The following is an 18,827-nucleotide window of genomic DNA, read 5'->3' on the forward strand; positions in this document are numbered from 1 at the left end:
ATACATATTACAGTGTGGATGAACCTCTAAAATATTATAAGCGAAAGAAACCAGATACAAAAGGTCACGTATTGTATGATTCCATTTATATGAAATATCCAGAATAGTTAAATCTGTAGAGACAGAATGCAGTTTGGTGGTTGTCAGGTGCTGGGGGAGAGGAGATGGGAAGAAACTGCTTAATGGGTATGGGGTTTTACTTTGAAGTGATGAAAATGTTTTAGAACTAGACAGAGGTGGTAGTTACACAGCATTGTGAATGTGCTGAATTCCACTGAATTGTTTACTTTAAAATGGTTAATTTTATATTATGTGAATTTCCCCTCAATAAGTTATTTAGAAAATAAGATCCCAGGTGATTCTGATGCATGTCATAAAGAGTTTGAAACTTCAGGAGGCTTCTAATCTAGTAGGGTGGAAAATGACACCATGTTTGAGAGGTTAGACACTAAGATTCACATTTATTCAAAAAAATAAAATATACTGAGATTGGCGTCAGTTTCTAGAGCTGGACTTGGTAGGAATCTGCCGTCAAGGACCTCACAGACTAATAGGAGAAAGAGGAAAAGCACTATATACCTAGTTGTTCAAGGTAAAAACGTGGTGTCATTCATTCACTCAATAAATACTTATTGAGCAGTGAAAAAAACAAAAATCTCTGCTCTCATGAAGCTGTCATTTAGTGGGAAGAGACAGAACAAATAAGAAAAGTATACAGTTGACCTTGAATAGACAGCCAGATATTTCTCCAGCAAAAGGTTTATTTGGGAACAAGAAAAAAAATCACAATTTGGGAAATATAGTCTAGTGGCGAAGCACACTCAAGTTCCCAGAAACAAAGACGAGTGATGCTCTTTTATGGACTTGGGAGGGGCTGTTGTAAACATTGGAGGAAACTGAAAGTTTGAAGTATAATGAGTTTTCATTGGCTGAGTTATGGTGGTCTCCGATTGGCTGAGCTGTTACTGGGCAAGGAGGAAATCTTCTTTCCCCTGAGGTAGTAAAGTAGCATCACTTCCTGTTGGAGATGCAAGGTATGTCTTTTCCTGTTGGAGTCAGTAGTGTGCGTTGAATGACACATGAGTGAGAGTTCTCTTTTCTAGCCTCCCGACTCAGTTTTTTTATTAAATTTATTGGGGTTACATTGGTTAATAAAATTACAGGTTTCAAGTGTACAATTCTATAACATATTATCTGTATATTGCTTTGTGTGTTCACCCAAAGTCAGTTCTTCCATTACCACGTATTTGACCTCCTTTAACCTTTTCTACCTCCTCTCTACCCCCTTTCCCTCTAGTAACCACTAAAACTGTTGTCTGTGTCTATGAGTTTTTGTTTGTTTTAAATGAGATTTCTGTTTATTAATTTTCACAGTAAGAAGTGCTATGGAGAAAAATAACAGGGAGGAAGGATGGGGAAAATGATAGATCAAGAATTCTGAGGGCTCAGAGAGAGAAAAGACATCTAACCAAGGGAGAAAAGGTCTCCTGGAAGAGGTGCTGGGCCAAGAAAAAAATACTTATTCTAGATTTACAGCAAACTCTGGGGAAAAGGAGCCTAGAGTTGGGCTTCAGAGGGCTATCAGAGTTAGACCTGAGGACCAATGCCCTAGCTATAGAGATCACCAGACTTGAAGCACAGTATCCCAGCACAGAGCCAAAAACTTGTCTCCTTGTAACTCCATGAGGTTACCAAAGCAGGACTTATTGACCATTTTACAGAAGGAGTACTGAGAACAAGCACAAAGAAGTGACATAGCTAAGGTCATCCACTGGTTACCCACTGGTTAGTGGTAGAACTGGAAGTCCACGTTAGGTCTCCTGACTGGGACAAACTGGCAGGGCCTTGAGCACACTAGCCCATGTGGGGCTATGGTTTGAGGACGACGGTGTTGAGATAAGGTAGAATAGTCCCAACTCACAAGTTCTGGGTGTGTTATATGGGTGAGGGCTGAGGGTCCAGGGCCAGGGAGCCTTGCGGATCTCAGGACTTCCATGTGGCCTTGCTATCCTGCTTTATCTGCCTTTCTCCCTCTCCTTTTCAAGTGCTCTGCTGGAAAATGAGAAGAAGAAGCGTGAGATGGCAGAAAAGGAGAAGGAGAAGATTGAACGGGAGAAGGAGGAACTAATGGAGAAGCTGAAGCAGATTGAGGAACAGACTAAGAAGGCTCAGCAAGGTGAGGCTCGGAGTCAACTGGGGGTCTCGGTTTTTCCATAGATTGACTCTGAGCTGGAGACCCTTCTGCCTGAGCTTCAGACTCAGGCTGCATAATCCAGATGTGGCTACAGAATAGATGAAGGATGGGGCAAGAAGAAGAGTGTCTAGAGCTTTTCTGCCTGTTGTGTCCTGGGGTGAAACACTTCCAGGAAGGAAGCTAAGTGTCTCTTCTTCATCTCTGTGCTCTTCACCTCCTTTTCCTTACCTCCTTTCCCCAGAACTGGAAGAACAGACCCGTAGGGCCCTGGAACTTGAACAGGAGCGGAAGCGTGCCCAGAGTGAGGCTGAAAAACTGGCCAAAGAGCGTAAAGAAGCTGAAGAGGCCAAGGAGGCTCTGCTGCTGGCCTCTCAGGACCAGAAAAAGACCCAGGAACAGCTGGTAAAGCTACAAAATGGGCTGGGGTTGTGGGACCTGAGTTTTCGCCCCTTTCTGCTTATCTATTCATAGTTACCTCTGCCTGCAGGGCTTGCTTTTTCCAGCAGGGTACCACTCTACAGGCCTCCAACAGATAGTTCATTCAGAAACCAGCTGAGAAGTCACTGGTGTGGCCCAGAAACCTTTGCATACAGTCTTCCTTAACCCTTACTTTTATTCTATTTTCTTAGCTTTTGAGGATCTGAGCTGATGACCTGACAAAAAAGGGAGGGAAGAAAGAAGTGAAGGGATTCACACTTGATTGGTTGCCTACTGTGTGTTACAAACTATGTTAGCAACTTTTCCCTTTTCCTTACTTTCTTATTTCCTCTTCCAAATAACCCAGTGGGATTAATTTATATGGTGCAATATGCCCAGATAAGGAAATTAGCACTCAGAGAGGTTTAAAGACTTGCCAAATGTCACACAGTTGTGGCTGAGTAAGGATGAGAACCCATTGTGCCTCTTTTTGAAGGGTTTGCTCCCTAAAATCATACATAAAACTACATGCCTATCCTTTTTTCAGGGGAGGAGGTTGAGCATCCATACTTTCTTCATAATTTCCAAGGGTTCTGTAACTCAGAAGTGAAGAATCTGTGGCCCAAAATTCTTGACATAATGCTCTTCCCCACACTGCTTGCAGTGGGAGTGCAGAGAACTAAGACCTAATTCTCAGGGAAAAGCTTCCTCTGGGAGATTTGTCCCAGGTGTGAGGGTGTGCACAAGTTTTTTCTCCTTGTTCATTTCACCATGTGACACTTGAGTATCTTTCCTATACTTGTCCTGGGAAGAGTCTTAGTGGAGCCATGAGCATTCTAGCATAACAAGGAAGTGTCTGCTACTTCAGGCAGTGACACAGTGATCTCTAAAGCCCTAACTGTGCACTGTTCAGTGGGTAATACTGAGGGCGGGTAAGGAAGGGAGATAAAGGGAGGGTGGTGGGAGAGGTGAGGAAGAGACACAGGACATGGCTATTTGTCTTCCAGATGTCTATGGTCTAGGTGGCAAGTTCTGACTTATAAGGAAATGGTTTGGAGTTAATAGGGTATGATAGTAGATCTGAGAATGGGAGTGGTCCTCCAGACTTCCTGGAGGAGGTGTGGTAAAAAGACCCTCCAGGGCAGCAAGCAAGTGGAGCAGTGGTTCCCTCTTGGTTCCCCAGGGGAACTGAGGTTGCAGACACCTGGGTCCCGAAGACCAGAAGGCCCAGCTCTCACAAGCTTCCAATTTATCCATAGGCCTTGGAAATGGCAGAGTTGACAGCTCGGATCTCCCAGCTGGAGATGGCCCGACAGAAGAAAGAGAGTGAGGCTGTAGAATGGCAGCAGAAGGTAAGACACAGTGCCCAGAGCAGAGCATTGAGGGAAAGGGTACCACATGCATAGTTTCCAGTTCCTTATATTTCTTAAGCTTGGGTTCATTCTCCCTTCCATCTTCCCTTGATCCTCCCTTGACAGAAAGCATCATGGGAGAAGGAGCTCAAGGCTTTGTCAAATAACTTTGAAGAATTCTCCAGTACTCCGGGGAAATTGGTAGAATTGCTCCTATTGTATAGCTGAGGAAACAGGATCAGGCAGACAAAGTGATTTGGCCTACCTGGTGCCTGCTTCCTGCTGGGCTGTTCTAGGCACACACATGATGCTGCGAGTTAGTTTGTTCTGACTGCTGGTCCTTGTCTCCTTCTGTTACTGGATAGGCTCAGATGGTACAAGAAGACTTGGAGAAGACTCGTGCCGAGCTGAAGACTGCCATGAGTACTCCTCATGTGGCAGAGCCTGCTGAAAATGAGCAGGATGAGCAGGACGAGAATGGGGCAGAGGCCAGTGCTGACCTGAGAGCTGACGCCATGGCCAAGGACCGCAGTGAGGAGGACCGTACCACTGAAGCGGAGAAGAATGAGCGTGTGCAGAAGCACCTGAAGGTATTGAGGCAGGGCCAAAGGGTCAGGGAGACCATGTGCATCGACTTAGTAGCCCGTGGTCTTTCCTAGATCATCATGGGAAGATAGGTTGGAGGAACCTGTCTCAGTATGGGAGCCTTTCAAATGAGAGCTTTAACAATGGACACCCCTTACTTATCAGACCCTGAGCCACCTCTTCCTTTTTTTTGCCCCATCCTCCACCATAACTCCATTTACCTCTTATATTCAGAAGTATGTAGTTGACACAATTCCTACCTGAATCTTTGGTACATTGTTCTACTGTCAAAGAGTATTTGTTATCAGTTGGTCCCCTAAGTTTGTGTTTTTTAATTTATTCTTGCCCCACTGCAGTCCTAATAGGGCTGCAAAAGGCTCTCAAAATGTGTGTGTGTGTGTGTGTGTGTGTGTGTGTGTGTACACAAAGGGGGGGAGAGAGAGAGAGAGAGAGAGAGAGAGAGAGAGAGAGAGAGAGAGAGAGAGAGAGAGAGAGAGAGAGAGAGAGAGAGAGAGGAGAGAGAGAGAGAGAGAGAGAGGAGCGAGAAGCAGAGAAGGGGAAAACTGGTTAAATAGGGGGAGGTAAAATGAGAGGAAGCCATTAACCTCTCATCCCCTTTCACCCTCACAGGCCCTTACTTCAGAGCTAGCCAATGCCCGTGATGAGTCCAAGAAGACTGCCAATGACATGATCCATGCTGAGAACATGCGACTGGGCCGAGACAAATACAAGACCCTGCGCCAGATCCGGCAGGGCAACACCAAGCAGCGCATTGATGAGTTTGAGTCCATGTAATGGGCACCCAGCTTCTAGGGACTCCTCCTCCCTTATTCCTTGCCCCCATACTCCTATACTCTTGCCTAACTCACACTGTGCTGAAGCCACTAACTAGAGCAGCCCTGGAGTCATGCCAAGTGTTCAGTGTAACCATGGGACCAAACCTAGCCCCTCAGCCTTCACTCAGTTTCCTGGGCAAAAAAATGGCTCACTTTGGTGCCAATGGGACTGTCTCCCCTCTCTGTCCCATTCAATCTAGTTTGCTAGAAAAGACCACTTCCCAGCTCAGAGGCACTTCTCACTTGATTTGGGAAACATCCCCACATTTACGGTTGTTCTGCAGGAGTCAAGTGTGGAGTAGGTTGAAAACTCGCCCCCACCACTGCCTTCCTCTTCATGGTCTTGTGATTTGAAGAATTGAAGCATTACAGGGTTTAAGGAAGGAGGCAGGGTCCTGGCTACGTGCTCTAGGATGTCAACTGACCTAGGATTAGGCCTCCCAATGCCCATTCCTTCTAGAGTTATTTAGGCTTTGTAATGATTGGAGGCTAAAAAGATATTCAGTCATTCTCTCTACCTCCCAGATTGGGCCTGTTAAAAACTCAGTCCCAATAAGCCTTGTTCCCGACTTCGGGGACTCAGTTTCTCCCCAGGAGATGGGGAAACAGTGCCTTCAAGAGGCTTTACCAACATCTTAGAAGGCCATTTTCCCTTCTATTCAGGCAAGGATGTGTATAATAAGATCCTTCCCTCAATGCCTTATGGGAGCCTGGGGCTGTTTCAAGTGAACTCTATGGGCAGAAGTATCCCTGACTATTCTGGGTTCCTCCTCACTTCTTGGAATTTGCCCCTCCCCATTCCAATCCCAGAATCCCCTCCTGCTACAACAGTAGGGATGGTTACCCAAAACTCCACCCAGCCCCGACTCTTGCCAGAGGGAGCAAATGTTCACACCTGGTTTCAGTATTTTCCTTGTCAAGGGCCACAGGTCATTTCTCCCATCACAGATACTTGGGCCACAGCTCCTGCTTCAGGGCCTTCCAGGCCTTGGTATGATGAGCCCTAGAGATTGATGCCAGTTGGCCAATTGGTGAATGAATACAAGAAGCTGAGTATAGTGAGAAAAGCCCATGGCCTGAATCCCACAGTGTACTTGACTCCCTAATAGCCCTTTCCCATCGTTCCCCTGCAAGGTGGTGACTGGGCCTTGCCTCTGTTTGACAAACCTCTAACCCAGGTCTTGCCACTAGCTGTGCGGTCCCTTGGAGCTATAAACCAGAGAACTGTTGGGGGCTCTGGCCTGGTCCCTTCCACAGCCCCACCCCTTGCTGTCAACCTAGGAGCAACCTCTTCTTCCTCTCTGTTGCATGTGTGCTCTTTATTTTTCTACCAGTATTATATATTCTAGTGGCATCTAACTCAATATTGATTTCTGCAATTCTTGCTAATGCACCCTTAGAAAATATTAGTCTTGGGGCAGAATCATTTTGGCCTAATTCCCTTACTACTCCTATACCCGGGAAGCATATACTATATTATAAAAGAGTATTTTGCCAGAAACATTCATGTAAGAAGCTTTCAGTATTAGTGATGTCACTTGTCACTATAGGTCATACAATCCATTTTTAAAGTACTTGGCATTTGTTTTTATTATTCCTTTTTTGCCTTCTCCCCAGAGTTCAGTCTCCAAGGGGCTATACTGACCCTGCATGCAGTGCCCCTAGCCCAGAGCCCATGGCTTTGATCCCTCCATCCTCTCCCCCACCCCACCTGACCTTGGGGAGTTTTATGTGCATTGCTGTGAATTATATTGACACTCCCTTGGCAATATGCCCTATATTGGCTAAATTCAAACCTGGAATTTTGGGGCAATCTAGCTGCCTTAAAAGCAGTAACCCATCCCCAGGGAAGCTGGGGAGAAATGTTGGATTTTGTATTCAGGTTTTTTTTGTGTGTGTATTTTTTTGGAGTTTAAAAATTGTTTTTTGGAGGGAGTCATGCTCTATGTTCTATTTCAGTGCCAATAAAATTTAGGAAAACTTCACTGTGACTCAGTGTTTCTTTGTGGCATCAGTGGGTAGCTGTAAGATACTTCACTGTAATTTTCACTCTATAGACCACCTTCCTATCCCTAGTTTCATTTCATTCTCACTTCAGTCCTTTGGGGAGTGGATATGACTATCCTCATTTTATAGAGGAGGGAATGGACTTGCAAAAGTAAAATAACTGTCCAACGGTATGGGACTGTCTGACTTTATAGTCTATCCCCTTTCCATGGCTCCAGACCAACTTTTCTAGTGTAGATGGGCCCTGCATTGACCATGTGATGCTCTTGGGATCGAATGACATCGGGGCTTTGGAGCTCGTTGCGAGGGGTGATTTGTATCTCTGGACTCCTCCTGGGGTGGTCAGGCCCTGTACTTTCTCCTTGTCAGGAAGTCCTCCAGGCTTGCCCACCTCCTTACTACACTCATTTATTGCAGTGCCAGTGGAGGTCAGCTAAATTATCTTAATCCCTGTTGAAAAAGGCAGTGGAAAGTGGACTGTAAAGTGAGAGTGGAGAGTATGCATGTACAAAAGCTTTTGGGCAGAATTTATGGGTTATAAAACATGTCAATTTTGTAGGCTAGATATAGTTAGCCCAATTTTACAGATGAAGAAACAGACTCAGATAAGCCTTCCAGGCTATTTTGAACCTGGCACACTCTCTCACCACCTCCCTTCTTGGTGAGCCAGTATTTGTAAAGTTAAGTTACTGTGTTTCCCCGAAAATAAGACCTGGCCAGACAATCAGCTCTAATGCATCTTTTGGAGCAAAAATTAATATAAAAATCGGTCTTATTTTGGTATAATATAAGACCAGGTCTATAATATAATATAAAAATATAATATAATTAATATAACTAATATAATGTAATATAATATACCAGGTCTTATATTAATTTTTGCTCCAAATGATGCATTAGAGCTGATCGTCCAGCTAGGTCTTATTTTCGGGGAAACACAATATGTATTCTGTGAGCATTAAATTCTTACAAAAACCCTTTGAGGCAGTGGCTCCCAAACTTGTCTTCACATTAGAATTTTAAGATTTCAAAGTCCAGATCACATCTTAAGATCAAATTAACAATATTTAGTATTGGAACACAGGTATCAGGATAGTATTTGATGATTACAATGTACAGTCAAACTTGGAAACCACTGCTATGTGGACATACTATTTTGTCCCATTTTATAGATGGAGAAACTGAGGCCCAATAAGATGAATTAATTTGTCAAAGATCACAGAGATTAGAAGTACAGTGGTACCTCGGTTTTCGAACATAATCCATTCTGGAAGACCATTTGAGTTTTGAAACGTTCAAAAACTGAGGCGCGGTTTCCCCATAGAAAGTAATGCAAAATGGATTAATCGGTTCCAGACGTTTAAAATCAACCCCTAAAACCGCAAATTTAGCAGTTTACTAAATTTTGATACCACAGATCCATAAACTTTACGGCATTTGTAAACCGAAATGTTCATCAATGGAGATGTTCGAAAACCGAGGTACCACTGTAATAGAGCCAGGACATGAATACAGCCAATCATGAGCCTATGCTCTTAACCACTATACTATACCTTCTCCCTACCATTCCTCCCAGGGGATGGGGCAGGCAGGTACGTACTAGGAAGAGGATATACTTGCCCAGCTTCAATTCTAAGGTAGCAAATAGAATTTTAGGGCCCTAGAACATCAGGGTAGGAAGGGGGCTTAGAAGCTTTTGCTAATGATAGTCCCAACTGTTGTTGCTTCAGGGAATGAAGGAGATCTAGGTCCCTTCCAACGTCAGCCAAAGGATGCCTTCTTTTGTATGCTTTGCATGTTAGGCTGTTTATGTGTAATTAATTATTTATTTTTTTAAAAGGGGGAAGACAGGTGGACTTTCTGCTTCCAGGAAGATGGGTGTGGTATGCAGGATAATGGGTCCCCAAAGATGTTCATGTTCTAATTCATGGAACCTTATGTGGCAAAAGGGACTTGGGGATGTGATTAAGGATTTTAAGATAAGGAGAGGATGCTGGATTATCCAGCTGGGCCCAATGTATTCACGAGGGTCCTTAAAAGATGGAAAAGGATCAGAGTCAGAGTTGAAGATGCTATGCTGCTGGTTTTGAAGATGGAAGAAGAGGCCACAAGCCAAAGAATGCAGGTGGCCTTTACAAACTGGGAAAGGCAAGGAAACAGATTCTCCCCCTAGAACCTCCAGAAGGAACACAGTGCTGCCAGTGCTTCTGTTTAAGCCCAAATGAAACCCATTTTGGACTTCTGTCTGACATCTAGAACTGCAAGGTAATAAATTTGTGTTGTTTTAAGCCATATAACATTGTTACCTACTTCTTAAAATTCTCAATTTTTGAAATGACAATGTTATAGAAATAGAGAACAGAGCAGGTTGCCAGCAGTTAAGGAAGGGGTGGGGTGTGAGAAGAAAGTGTGGCTATAAGGTAATAGCATGAGGGAACCTTGCTATGATACTCTTTATCTTGACTGTATTAATGACAGTATCTTCGTTGTGATATTGTACTATTGTTTGCAAGATGTTACGATTGGGGGAAGCTGAGTAAAGGGTACATGAGATCTCTATTATTTCTTGTAACTTCTTGTGAATCTACACTGATCTCAAAATTAAAAAAAAGATTTAATTAAAAAGAGAGGATGCTCTTGGGTGTATATCAAAGAGCAATGAGTGCCTCTGTCCACCAAAAGGCATAGCAGTATTATTTGCAATAGCTCCAATCTGTAAACCACCAAAATATCCATCAACTAGAGAATGGACAAACCTACAGTATATTCATGCAATGGTATATTGCTCAGCAATAGAAATAAACTGATGCATACAACAACTATACAGATGAATCTCATAGGGATTATGTTGTATAAAAAAGGGCACAAAAGAACATACTGTATGATTCCAGTTATATAAAGTTGTAGAGCAGGCATGGTTGTCTGGAGCTGAGATGGGAGGAATTGACTGGAAATGGGCACAAGTAAACCTGGGGTCATGGAAATATTCTTGGTTTGGGTAGTGGTTACAAGGTATAAACATGTAAAAAACTTATCAAGTTGTATGTAAATTACACCTGGATAAAAAAGAAAAGAAGGGTGGTTCTCTCACTGCAAAAGTTTGAAAATATCTAGAACAATAATAGTTCTCAATTTTTAGTGTAGATCTAAATCACTTTGTCATCTTCTTAAAACAAATTACTGTGCTCCATCTCCATAGTATCTGATTTTCTAGGCCTGAAGTGGAGCCTGAGAATTTGCATTTCTAACGAGTTCCCAGGTGGTGTTGGTGCTGCTCTTCCAGGAGCACACTTGGAAAGCTGCTGCTCTAGACTCTAGAGTATACCAACAATTTCCTGGTACAGATGGAGTCTCAGGGAAGGGACTTGTCTAAGCTCACAGAAACAGTCAAGCAGATATGGGCCTAGAACTTGCTTTCTGACTCTATATGGGCCTTCACGCCCTGGGTTAGGCCTTCTCTGCCTTCCAGGAGTAGTGCTCCATTGCCTGCTTTCCTATATCCCTTAATTATAAAGCCTGAGCAGGAAGGAACCAGAGAGATTCCTGGATCCAATCCTTTCTCCCCATTTTACAGAGTGAAAAACTGAGGCCCAAGTATCTAAGGTACTTGTCTACAGTCATAGTGGCAGGACTGGGCCTTGAACTATTTCCTGCCTCTGTCCCAGACCTATACACAGTCTACCCTTAGTGTCTCAGCTGCTTCGCTGCCAATTCTCTCCCTAAGGAAAACTCCATCCCCACCATTTACATATCTGTTCACAGGTGATGTTTTTTTTTTTTTTTGAAGCTTGTAATTAAGATCTGAAGGAAACAGGCCACACTACTGCTAGATCTCTTTCTAGATCCAAAATAGAGGGCTCCCAGCCTGCTGAGAACATCCACTTCCTTCTTTAGCCTAAAGAGTATTCATGTACACGATTTGACTTGTTTTATCTTCCACTATTCTTCATCATCTGTCTTCTCCCAGCACTTTATTTTCGAGGCATCATAGACGCCTGCCAGCCCCTCAACATCTCAGACTTGCTCATGCCTACATGCCTTTGTAATAATAATTATAATGAATGTTTACTAAGCACTTACTCTATGCCAGACACTATTAAGTGAGCTTTACAGTTATTACATCATGTTATCATCACATCTCTGAGGCAAGGGCAATTATTACAGATGAAGAAACCGAGGCACACAGATGATAGGTAACTTGCCCAAGGTTTGGAGTGACAGAGGCAAGATTTGAATGTTTCTTGGTGCTTCAAACTCAGAAAGTCTAATAATCAAAAATACTCTCTCTATTCTCATTCCACTCTGCTCATCCTCTTACGTCCCCCTCTCACACTGTGGCACTCATTTTCCCCAAATAAGAACCTGGGTATTTTTCCTTGGCAACTCCCTCTCTCCTCACCTTGTCTGTTCCCAACCCTCCTGCCTTCCATTCTACTCCCTAAATAGCTTTTTAATACCACATATACTTACTCCTTCTCCACTGCTGGGACCATTTTCATGATCTCACTAGATCGCCAGTCTTTCTAACCTCTGCTGCTAGTCACCTGCCAGTCACCCCACCCACTTCTCATCTTTGTTCAGCTTTTCCTATCAGGTCAGTACTGTCCTTATTCCTGTTCCATTAATATGTCCAGCTCATTCTATTACCAGGACCCTTAATTGTCCCACTGTAGAGAATAGTCTTCCCAGAGGACTCCTGATGGATGGCTCCTTATCATTCAGGTCCCCACTCATAGAGTCCACCCCTTGTCACCCTATCTAAAGTAGTCCCTAACTCCCAGTACACATATACACTTATAATAACTAACACTTATGGCTTTTTATGTTCCAGATACTGTTCTTAGCCCTTTATATATTGAATCATCCTCACTATGCTTCTATGAAGTAAATACTGTTATTACCCCATATTATAGATGAGTAAGGAAACTAAGGCAGAGAGAAGTTAAGCAACTTTTCTAAAGTTGCACAGCTAATAAGTGCCTAAGCGATGATCTGAATCCATTCTCTATCTCATTTATCCTGTTTTAATTTTTTTGTAACATTTTTACTAACTGAAATGATCTAATCTATTTCTTAATGATTAGTTTATTATGTATCTTGTCCAACTAGAATATGTACTTCACAAAGGCAGAGACTCTTGTTCCCAGTTGTCTCCTCTGATGTTGCCTGGGACATAATAGGTACTCAATGATTGTTGAAAGATTATATGGCTGCTCCCTGGGAATGTGTGGCTTTCTCAATTTAGGGTTATCTCCCCATTCCTTTATGAATTCTGGAAGGGAGGAAAATATTTTACTTGACACTGCTAGATTCCTGGATGATTCTAAAAATTAAACTGACCGAACAACAGGAGAAAAACATAACAATTTATTAAATTTTTACATGTCCATAGGAGCCTTCAGTAGAGAACGAAGACACAAAAAAGTGATCACAGCAGAAAACCTTTATATCATTTAGATTTTATAGAAACAATAATTTCTGAAGAATTGACAAGATGAAGGGCCTTGGCTAATGGTGGTAAATGGTGAAGAAGTAACTATAAGGATGAGGGTTAGGGGACATCATAAAAATGGCAGTGTGAGGTGAGCCTCCTGAAATCTTCCCTGGAATTTACAACAAATTGAACAACTGTAACTCCAAAAAGTACTCCCTAGGCAGCAGACAGGCAAGAATAAAAGGCACACTCCAGAAAGAACCTAAAGGTGGGCAAATTGCACTAGCGGGGGAGGAGGGAAGGGAGAAGTGCGGAGACGGGGCCACGCGGGTGCAGGACGCAGACTTAGCTCAGTGCTCTGAGCTCGCTGCATCCCGGAACAACCACAGCTGTGGGAGAGGGAAGAACTTGGACTGCTAGGGCTCCACCTATGGCCAAAAGGGCTCAGGGAACAGCATATAACACGGCAGAACCCAAAGCTCATGGCAGAGACCTCAGAGCAAAGACTGAAGGAAACAGGCTGAAAACAGTGGTTTAAGCCCTCACTGCTGAGCAGAGAGAGAATGGAAGCTTTAGGCACTGAGAATAGCCGACCTCTCCATATCCTCGCAGAGCTTGCCCCACCCCACAGCCCAGTGAAAGAAGTGGAACAGTAGCAGTGTCAGATCAAAAGTACAGAATATCTGTGGTTCTGAGAACTGTGCTCCACTGACACAGATTCGCAGCCCAACTAGTTCTGGCAAAGGAGAGGAAGCTGTGGAAGCAGGACCGGCAGTGGTGGTGGTGGCTGCCATTGCTCTGGGCAACCTCTCACAACCCACCCCGCACCTGTCCCCACATATCTGGGTGGATCCCTGCACAAGTAAACAACTGCTGAAACACACGGGCTCTGAATCTGGTGCAGGAAGTGCTTTGGAACTTCAAAAGCTATCCACATCTCTACAGGGATGTGGCGCCCTATGACCCAGGCAAACTGTTAACAGAGGAGAAGCCTGCCTTCAGGGAATCACCCCATTCTGTGAGAAGCTGGAATAGTGCCGAAAAAACATAACAATACAGTGCTAGAGAGAAAAAAAGGCTGCAGTCAGAGAGAAAATAAAGCATTCTACCAACACGTACTGGAAAACAAAAAAGACCTCTTCCTATCAACATGCTGCAGAAACCACTCCTGTGCATGTCTAAAAAGAGAAATAATAAATCATTAATTGCCATGAATAACCAAGACAACAAGACAGCTCAGAAAGAAAGTGAAAAGTCTCCAGAAAAGGAACTTAGAGATATGGAAATATGTGACTTAAATGGCAGAGAATTCAAGATTGCAGTTCTGAAAAAATGCAACAAGATGCAAGAAAACACAGACAGGCAGTTTAATGAACTCAGAAACATGATCAAAGAACAACACGAACATTTTACCAAAGAGATTGAAATTTTAAAAAAGAACCAAATGGAATTTTTGGAGCTTAAGAACTCAATAGAAGAAATTAAGAATGAAATAACCAGCTTAGGTAGTAGAGTTGACCAGATGGAGGAGAGAATCAGTGACATCGAAGATAGAAACCTGGAAATGACACGGATGAAAGAAGAAAGAGACTTGAGACTTAAAAGAAATGAAAGAACTCTACAAGAACTTTCTGATTCCATCAGAAAGAACAATATAGGAAAAATGGTCATACCAGAAGGAGAAGAAAGAGAGAAGGGAACAGAGTATATTCAAACAAATAGTCAATGAGAAATTTCCAAACTTGTGGAAAGAACTGGATCATTGAATCCAAGAAGCAAATAGAACACCTAATTACCTCAACCCCAATAGGCCTTCTCCAAAGCACATTATATTGAAGCTGTCAAAAATCAACAACAAAGAAAGAGTCCTCAAGGCAGCCAGGGAAAAGAAGACAGTAACCTACAAAGGAAAGCCCATTAGATTATTGTCAGATTTTTCAGCAGAAACTCTACAAACCAGGAGGGAGTGGAACCAAATATTCAAACTATTGAAAGAGAGAAATTATGAGCCAAGGATAATATACCCAGCAAAGATATCCTTTAGACATGAAGGAAGAATAAAGACGTTTCCAGACATACAGAAGCTGAGGGAATTTTCTAACACATGACCTACACTACAAGAAATACTAAAGGAGGCTATTCAACCGCCATCAACAGGGACAATTTGTGGCAACCAAAACATAAAAAGGGGGAGTGTAAAGGCCTGAACTGGAATATGGGAATGGAGAAAGTAAGCGTGCTGAAGAAAATGGAATACTCTAAATATCAAACTTACTTTTACATAAACTTAAGGGTAACCACTCAAAAGAAATCCAGACCTGAAATATATACTCTACTAAAAGAAGAAACAGAGGGAAACACCATAGAATACCACCACACAGAAATAATAGACAACAACGAAAAGGCAAAGAAACCATGGAGACTCAATCTTACCAGAAAACTAAACATAGAATGATAGGAAAACCTCACATATCAATAATCACCCTAAATGTAAATGGAATGAACTCACCAATAAAAAGGCACAGAGTAGCAGATTGGATCAAAAAACTAAACCCAACCATATGCTGTCTCCAAGAGACACAGCTACAAGCACAAGCATAGACTCAAAGTGAAAGGGTGGAAATTGATACTCAAAGCAAATGTTATCCAGAGAAAATCAGGTGTAGCCATAATGATATCAAATGAAACAGACTTCACAGTGAAAAAGATAAAAAGAGACAAAAATGGACATTTTATAATGGTAAAGGGGACTATACAACAAGAAGACATAACAGACATCAATATTTATGCGTCCAATCAGGGAGCGCCGAAGTATACCAAGCAACTAGTAATAGAACTAAATGGAGACATTGACCAAAATATAATTATACTAGGGGACTTAAATACATCATTCACAGCCATGCATAGATCATCCAAACATAAAATAAGTAACGAAATAGCAGCCCTAAATGACACATTAGATTAAATGGACATAATTGATATATATAGAGCACTTCATCCTAAAACATCAGACAATACATTTTTTTTCTAGTGTTCATGAAACATTCTCAAGGATACACCATCTATTGGGACATAAAACTAAGCTCAGGAAATTTAAGAAGATTGAAATCATGCCAAGCATATTTTCTGATCACAAGGTTTTTGAAATTGGATATCAACTGCAAAAAGAAAGGAAAAAAACACAAATACATGGAGATTAAATAACATACTTTTAAAAGACAACCGGGTCAAAGAAGAAATTAGAGGAGAGATCAAAAGATACATAGAAACAAATGACAATGAAAATACATCCTACCAAAATTTTTGGGATGCAGCGAATGCAGTTTTAAGAGGGAAATTTATATCATTACAGGCCTATCTCAAGAAACAAGAAAAATCCCAAATAAATAACCTCATGTTACACCTCAAAGAACTAGAAAAGCAGAACAAATGAATCCTAAGGTCAGTGGAAGAAAGGAAATAATAAAAATCAGAGCAGAACTAAATGAAATAGAGAACAAAAAGAGAATAGAAAAAAATTAATGTGACAAAGAGCAGGTTCTTTGAAAAGATTAACAAGACTGACAAACCCTTGTTTAGGCTCACTAAGATACAAAGACAGAAGACACTAATAAACAAAATCAGAAATGGAAAAGGGGAAGTTATCACGGAGGCCACAGAAATACAAAGAATCATCCAAGAATACTATGAAGGACTAGATGCCACCAAATTCAATAACCTAGAAGAAATGGACAAGTTCTTAGTAACATATAGCCTTCCAAGGCTGAACCATGAAAAACTGGATAATCTAAACAGACTGATCACCAGTAAGGAAATTGAATCAGTCATCCAAAACCTTCCCAAAAGCAAAAGTCCGGGACCAGATGGCTTCACTGGTGAATTCTACCTTACCTTCAAAGAGGAACTTATACCAATCTTGCTCAAACTCTCCCCCCAAAATTGAAGAAGAGACAGTACTCCCTAACTCATTTTATGAGGCCAACTTTACCCTGATAACAAAACCTGGTAAGGACAACACAAAAAAAGAACTACAGACCAATATCTCTGATGAATACAGATGCAAAACTCCTACACAAAATTCCAGCAAATCGAATGCAACAATGCATTAAAAAGATTGTTCATCACAACCAGTGGGTTTTATCCCAGGGCCACAAGGATGGTTCAACATACGCAAATCCGTCAATGCGATACATCACATAAACAAAATACAGGACAAAATCATATGATTATATCAATTGATGCAGAAAAAGCATTTGACAAGATACAACATCCATTTATGATTAAAACACTTAATAAAATGGGTACACAAGGAAAATACCTTAACATAACAAAGGCCATATATGACAAACCCTCAGCTAATCTCATCGTTAATGGTGAAAAATTGAAGCCCTTTGCTGTACAATCAGGAACACGACAGGGCTGTCCCCTATCACCTCTGCTTTTCTACGGTGTGTTGGAAGTCCTTGCCAGAGCACTTAGGAAAGAGAAAGAAATAAAAGGCATCCAAGTTGGGAATGAAGAAATTAAGTTGTCACTCTTTGCAGATGACGTGATGCAATACATAGAAATCCCTGAAGACTCCACCAAAAATCTATTAAAAACAATCAATGAATATAGTCAAGTTGTTCGGCTACAAAATCAACGTGCAAAAGTCCATTGTATTCAATGAAATCTCAGAAAAAGAAATTTAAAAAAAAATTCCTTTTGCAATTGCAGCAAAAGAATAAACTACCTCGGAATAAACTTAACCAAGGATGTGAAAGACCTATATGCTGAAAACTATAAGAAATTTTTTTAATTAAAGTTTATTGGGGTGACAATTTTAAAAGAAATTGAAGAAGACACAAAGAAATGCAAAGACGTTCTGTGCTTGTGGATTGGAAGAATCAACATAGTTAAAATGGCCATATTACCCAAAGCAATATACAGATTTAATGCAATCCCCATCAAAGTCCCAATAGCATTTTTAAAAGAAATAGAATAAAAAATCATCAGATTTGTTTGGAACCACAAAAGACCCCGAATAGCCAAAGCAATCTTAAGAAAAAAGAACAATACTGGAGGTGTAACATTCCCTGACTTTTACTTGTACTACAGGGCTACAATAATCAAAACAGCATGGTATTGGCAGAAAAACAGACACATAGACCACTGGAATAGAATTGAGAACCCAGATATAAAACCACATAAATATGGACAGATAATTTTTGACAAGAAGCAAAAAACATACAATGGGGAAAAGACAGCCTCTTCAATAAATGGTACTGGCAGAATTGTAAAGCCACCTGCAAAAAAATGAAACTGGACTGCTATCTGTCACCATGTACCAAAATTAATTCAAAGTAGATCAAAGACTTAAGCATAAGGTCTGAAACAATACACTGCATGGAAGAAAACAGAGGTACTAAACTTAAGAACCTTGGGTTCAAAGAGCATTTTAGGAATTTGACTCCAAAGTCAAAGGAAGTAAAAGGCAAAATAAATGAATGGGACTATATGAAACTTAAAAGCTGCACAGCAAAAGAAACCATCAACAAAATAAACTGAATGGGAGAAGATTTTTGCAAACAGTGCCTCCTCCTATCAGGGGCTAATATCCAAAATATACAAGGAACTCATGAAACTCAACAACAGGAAAACAAACAACCCAACTGAAAAATGGACAGAGGACCTGAAGAGACATTTCTCCAAAGAGGACATACAAATGGCAAATAAACATATGAAAAAATGCTCAACATCACTAATCATCAGAGAAATGCAAATAAAAACCACAATGAGATATCATCTCACCCCAGTCAGAATGGCTATCATCAACAAGACAAATAGTAATAAGTGTTGGAGAGGGTGTAATGAAAAAGGAACCCTCATCCACTGTTGGTGGGAATGCAGCCTGGTGCAGCCGTTATGGAAGGCAGTGTGGCGGTTCTTCAGAAAATTATGAATAGAATTACCATATGACTCAGCAATCCCTCTCCTGGGTATCTACCCAAAAAATCTGAAAA

The 18,827-nt window shown here is 41.5% G+C and overlaps 1 protein-coding gene across 2 annotated transcripts in view; it reads left to right on the forward strand.

Moving 5' to 3' along the window:
* Positions 1-7,374, forward strand: part of MSN (moesin) — a 66,686-nt gene extending 59,312 nt beyond the window's left edge. For both annotated transcript variants that reach the window (XM_081041812.1, XM_081041813.1), the window contains exons 9-13: positions 2,046-2,176; positions 2,436-2,596; positions 3,871-3,963; positions 4,329-4,553; positions 5,179-7,374. In XM_081041812.1, coding sequence (XP_080897938.1) covers positions 2,046-2,176; positions 2,436-2,596; positions 3,871-3,963; positions 4,329-4,553; positions 5,179-5,343 — 775 coding nt within the window. In that variant the 3' untranslated portion in view covers positions 5,344-7,374. The remainder of the gene's footprint in view (positions 1-2,045; positions 2,177-2,435; positions 2,597-3,870; positions 3,964-4,328; positions 4,554-5,178) is intronic.
* Positions 7,375-18,827: the final 11,453 nt, after the last annotated feature.

This window comes from Rhinolophus hipposideros (genome assembly GCF_964194185.1).
Source record: "Rhinolophus hipposideros genome assembly, chromosome: X".
Classification (NCBI taxonomy): Eukaryota; Metazoa; Chordata; class Mammalia; order Chiroptera; family Rhinolophidae; genus Rhinolophus; species Rhinolophus hipposideros.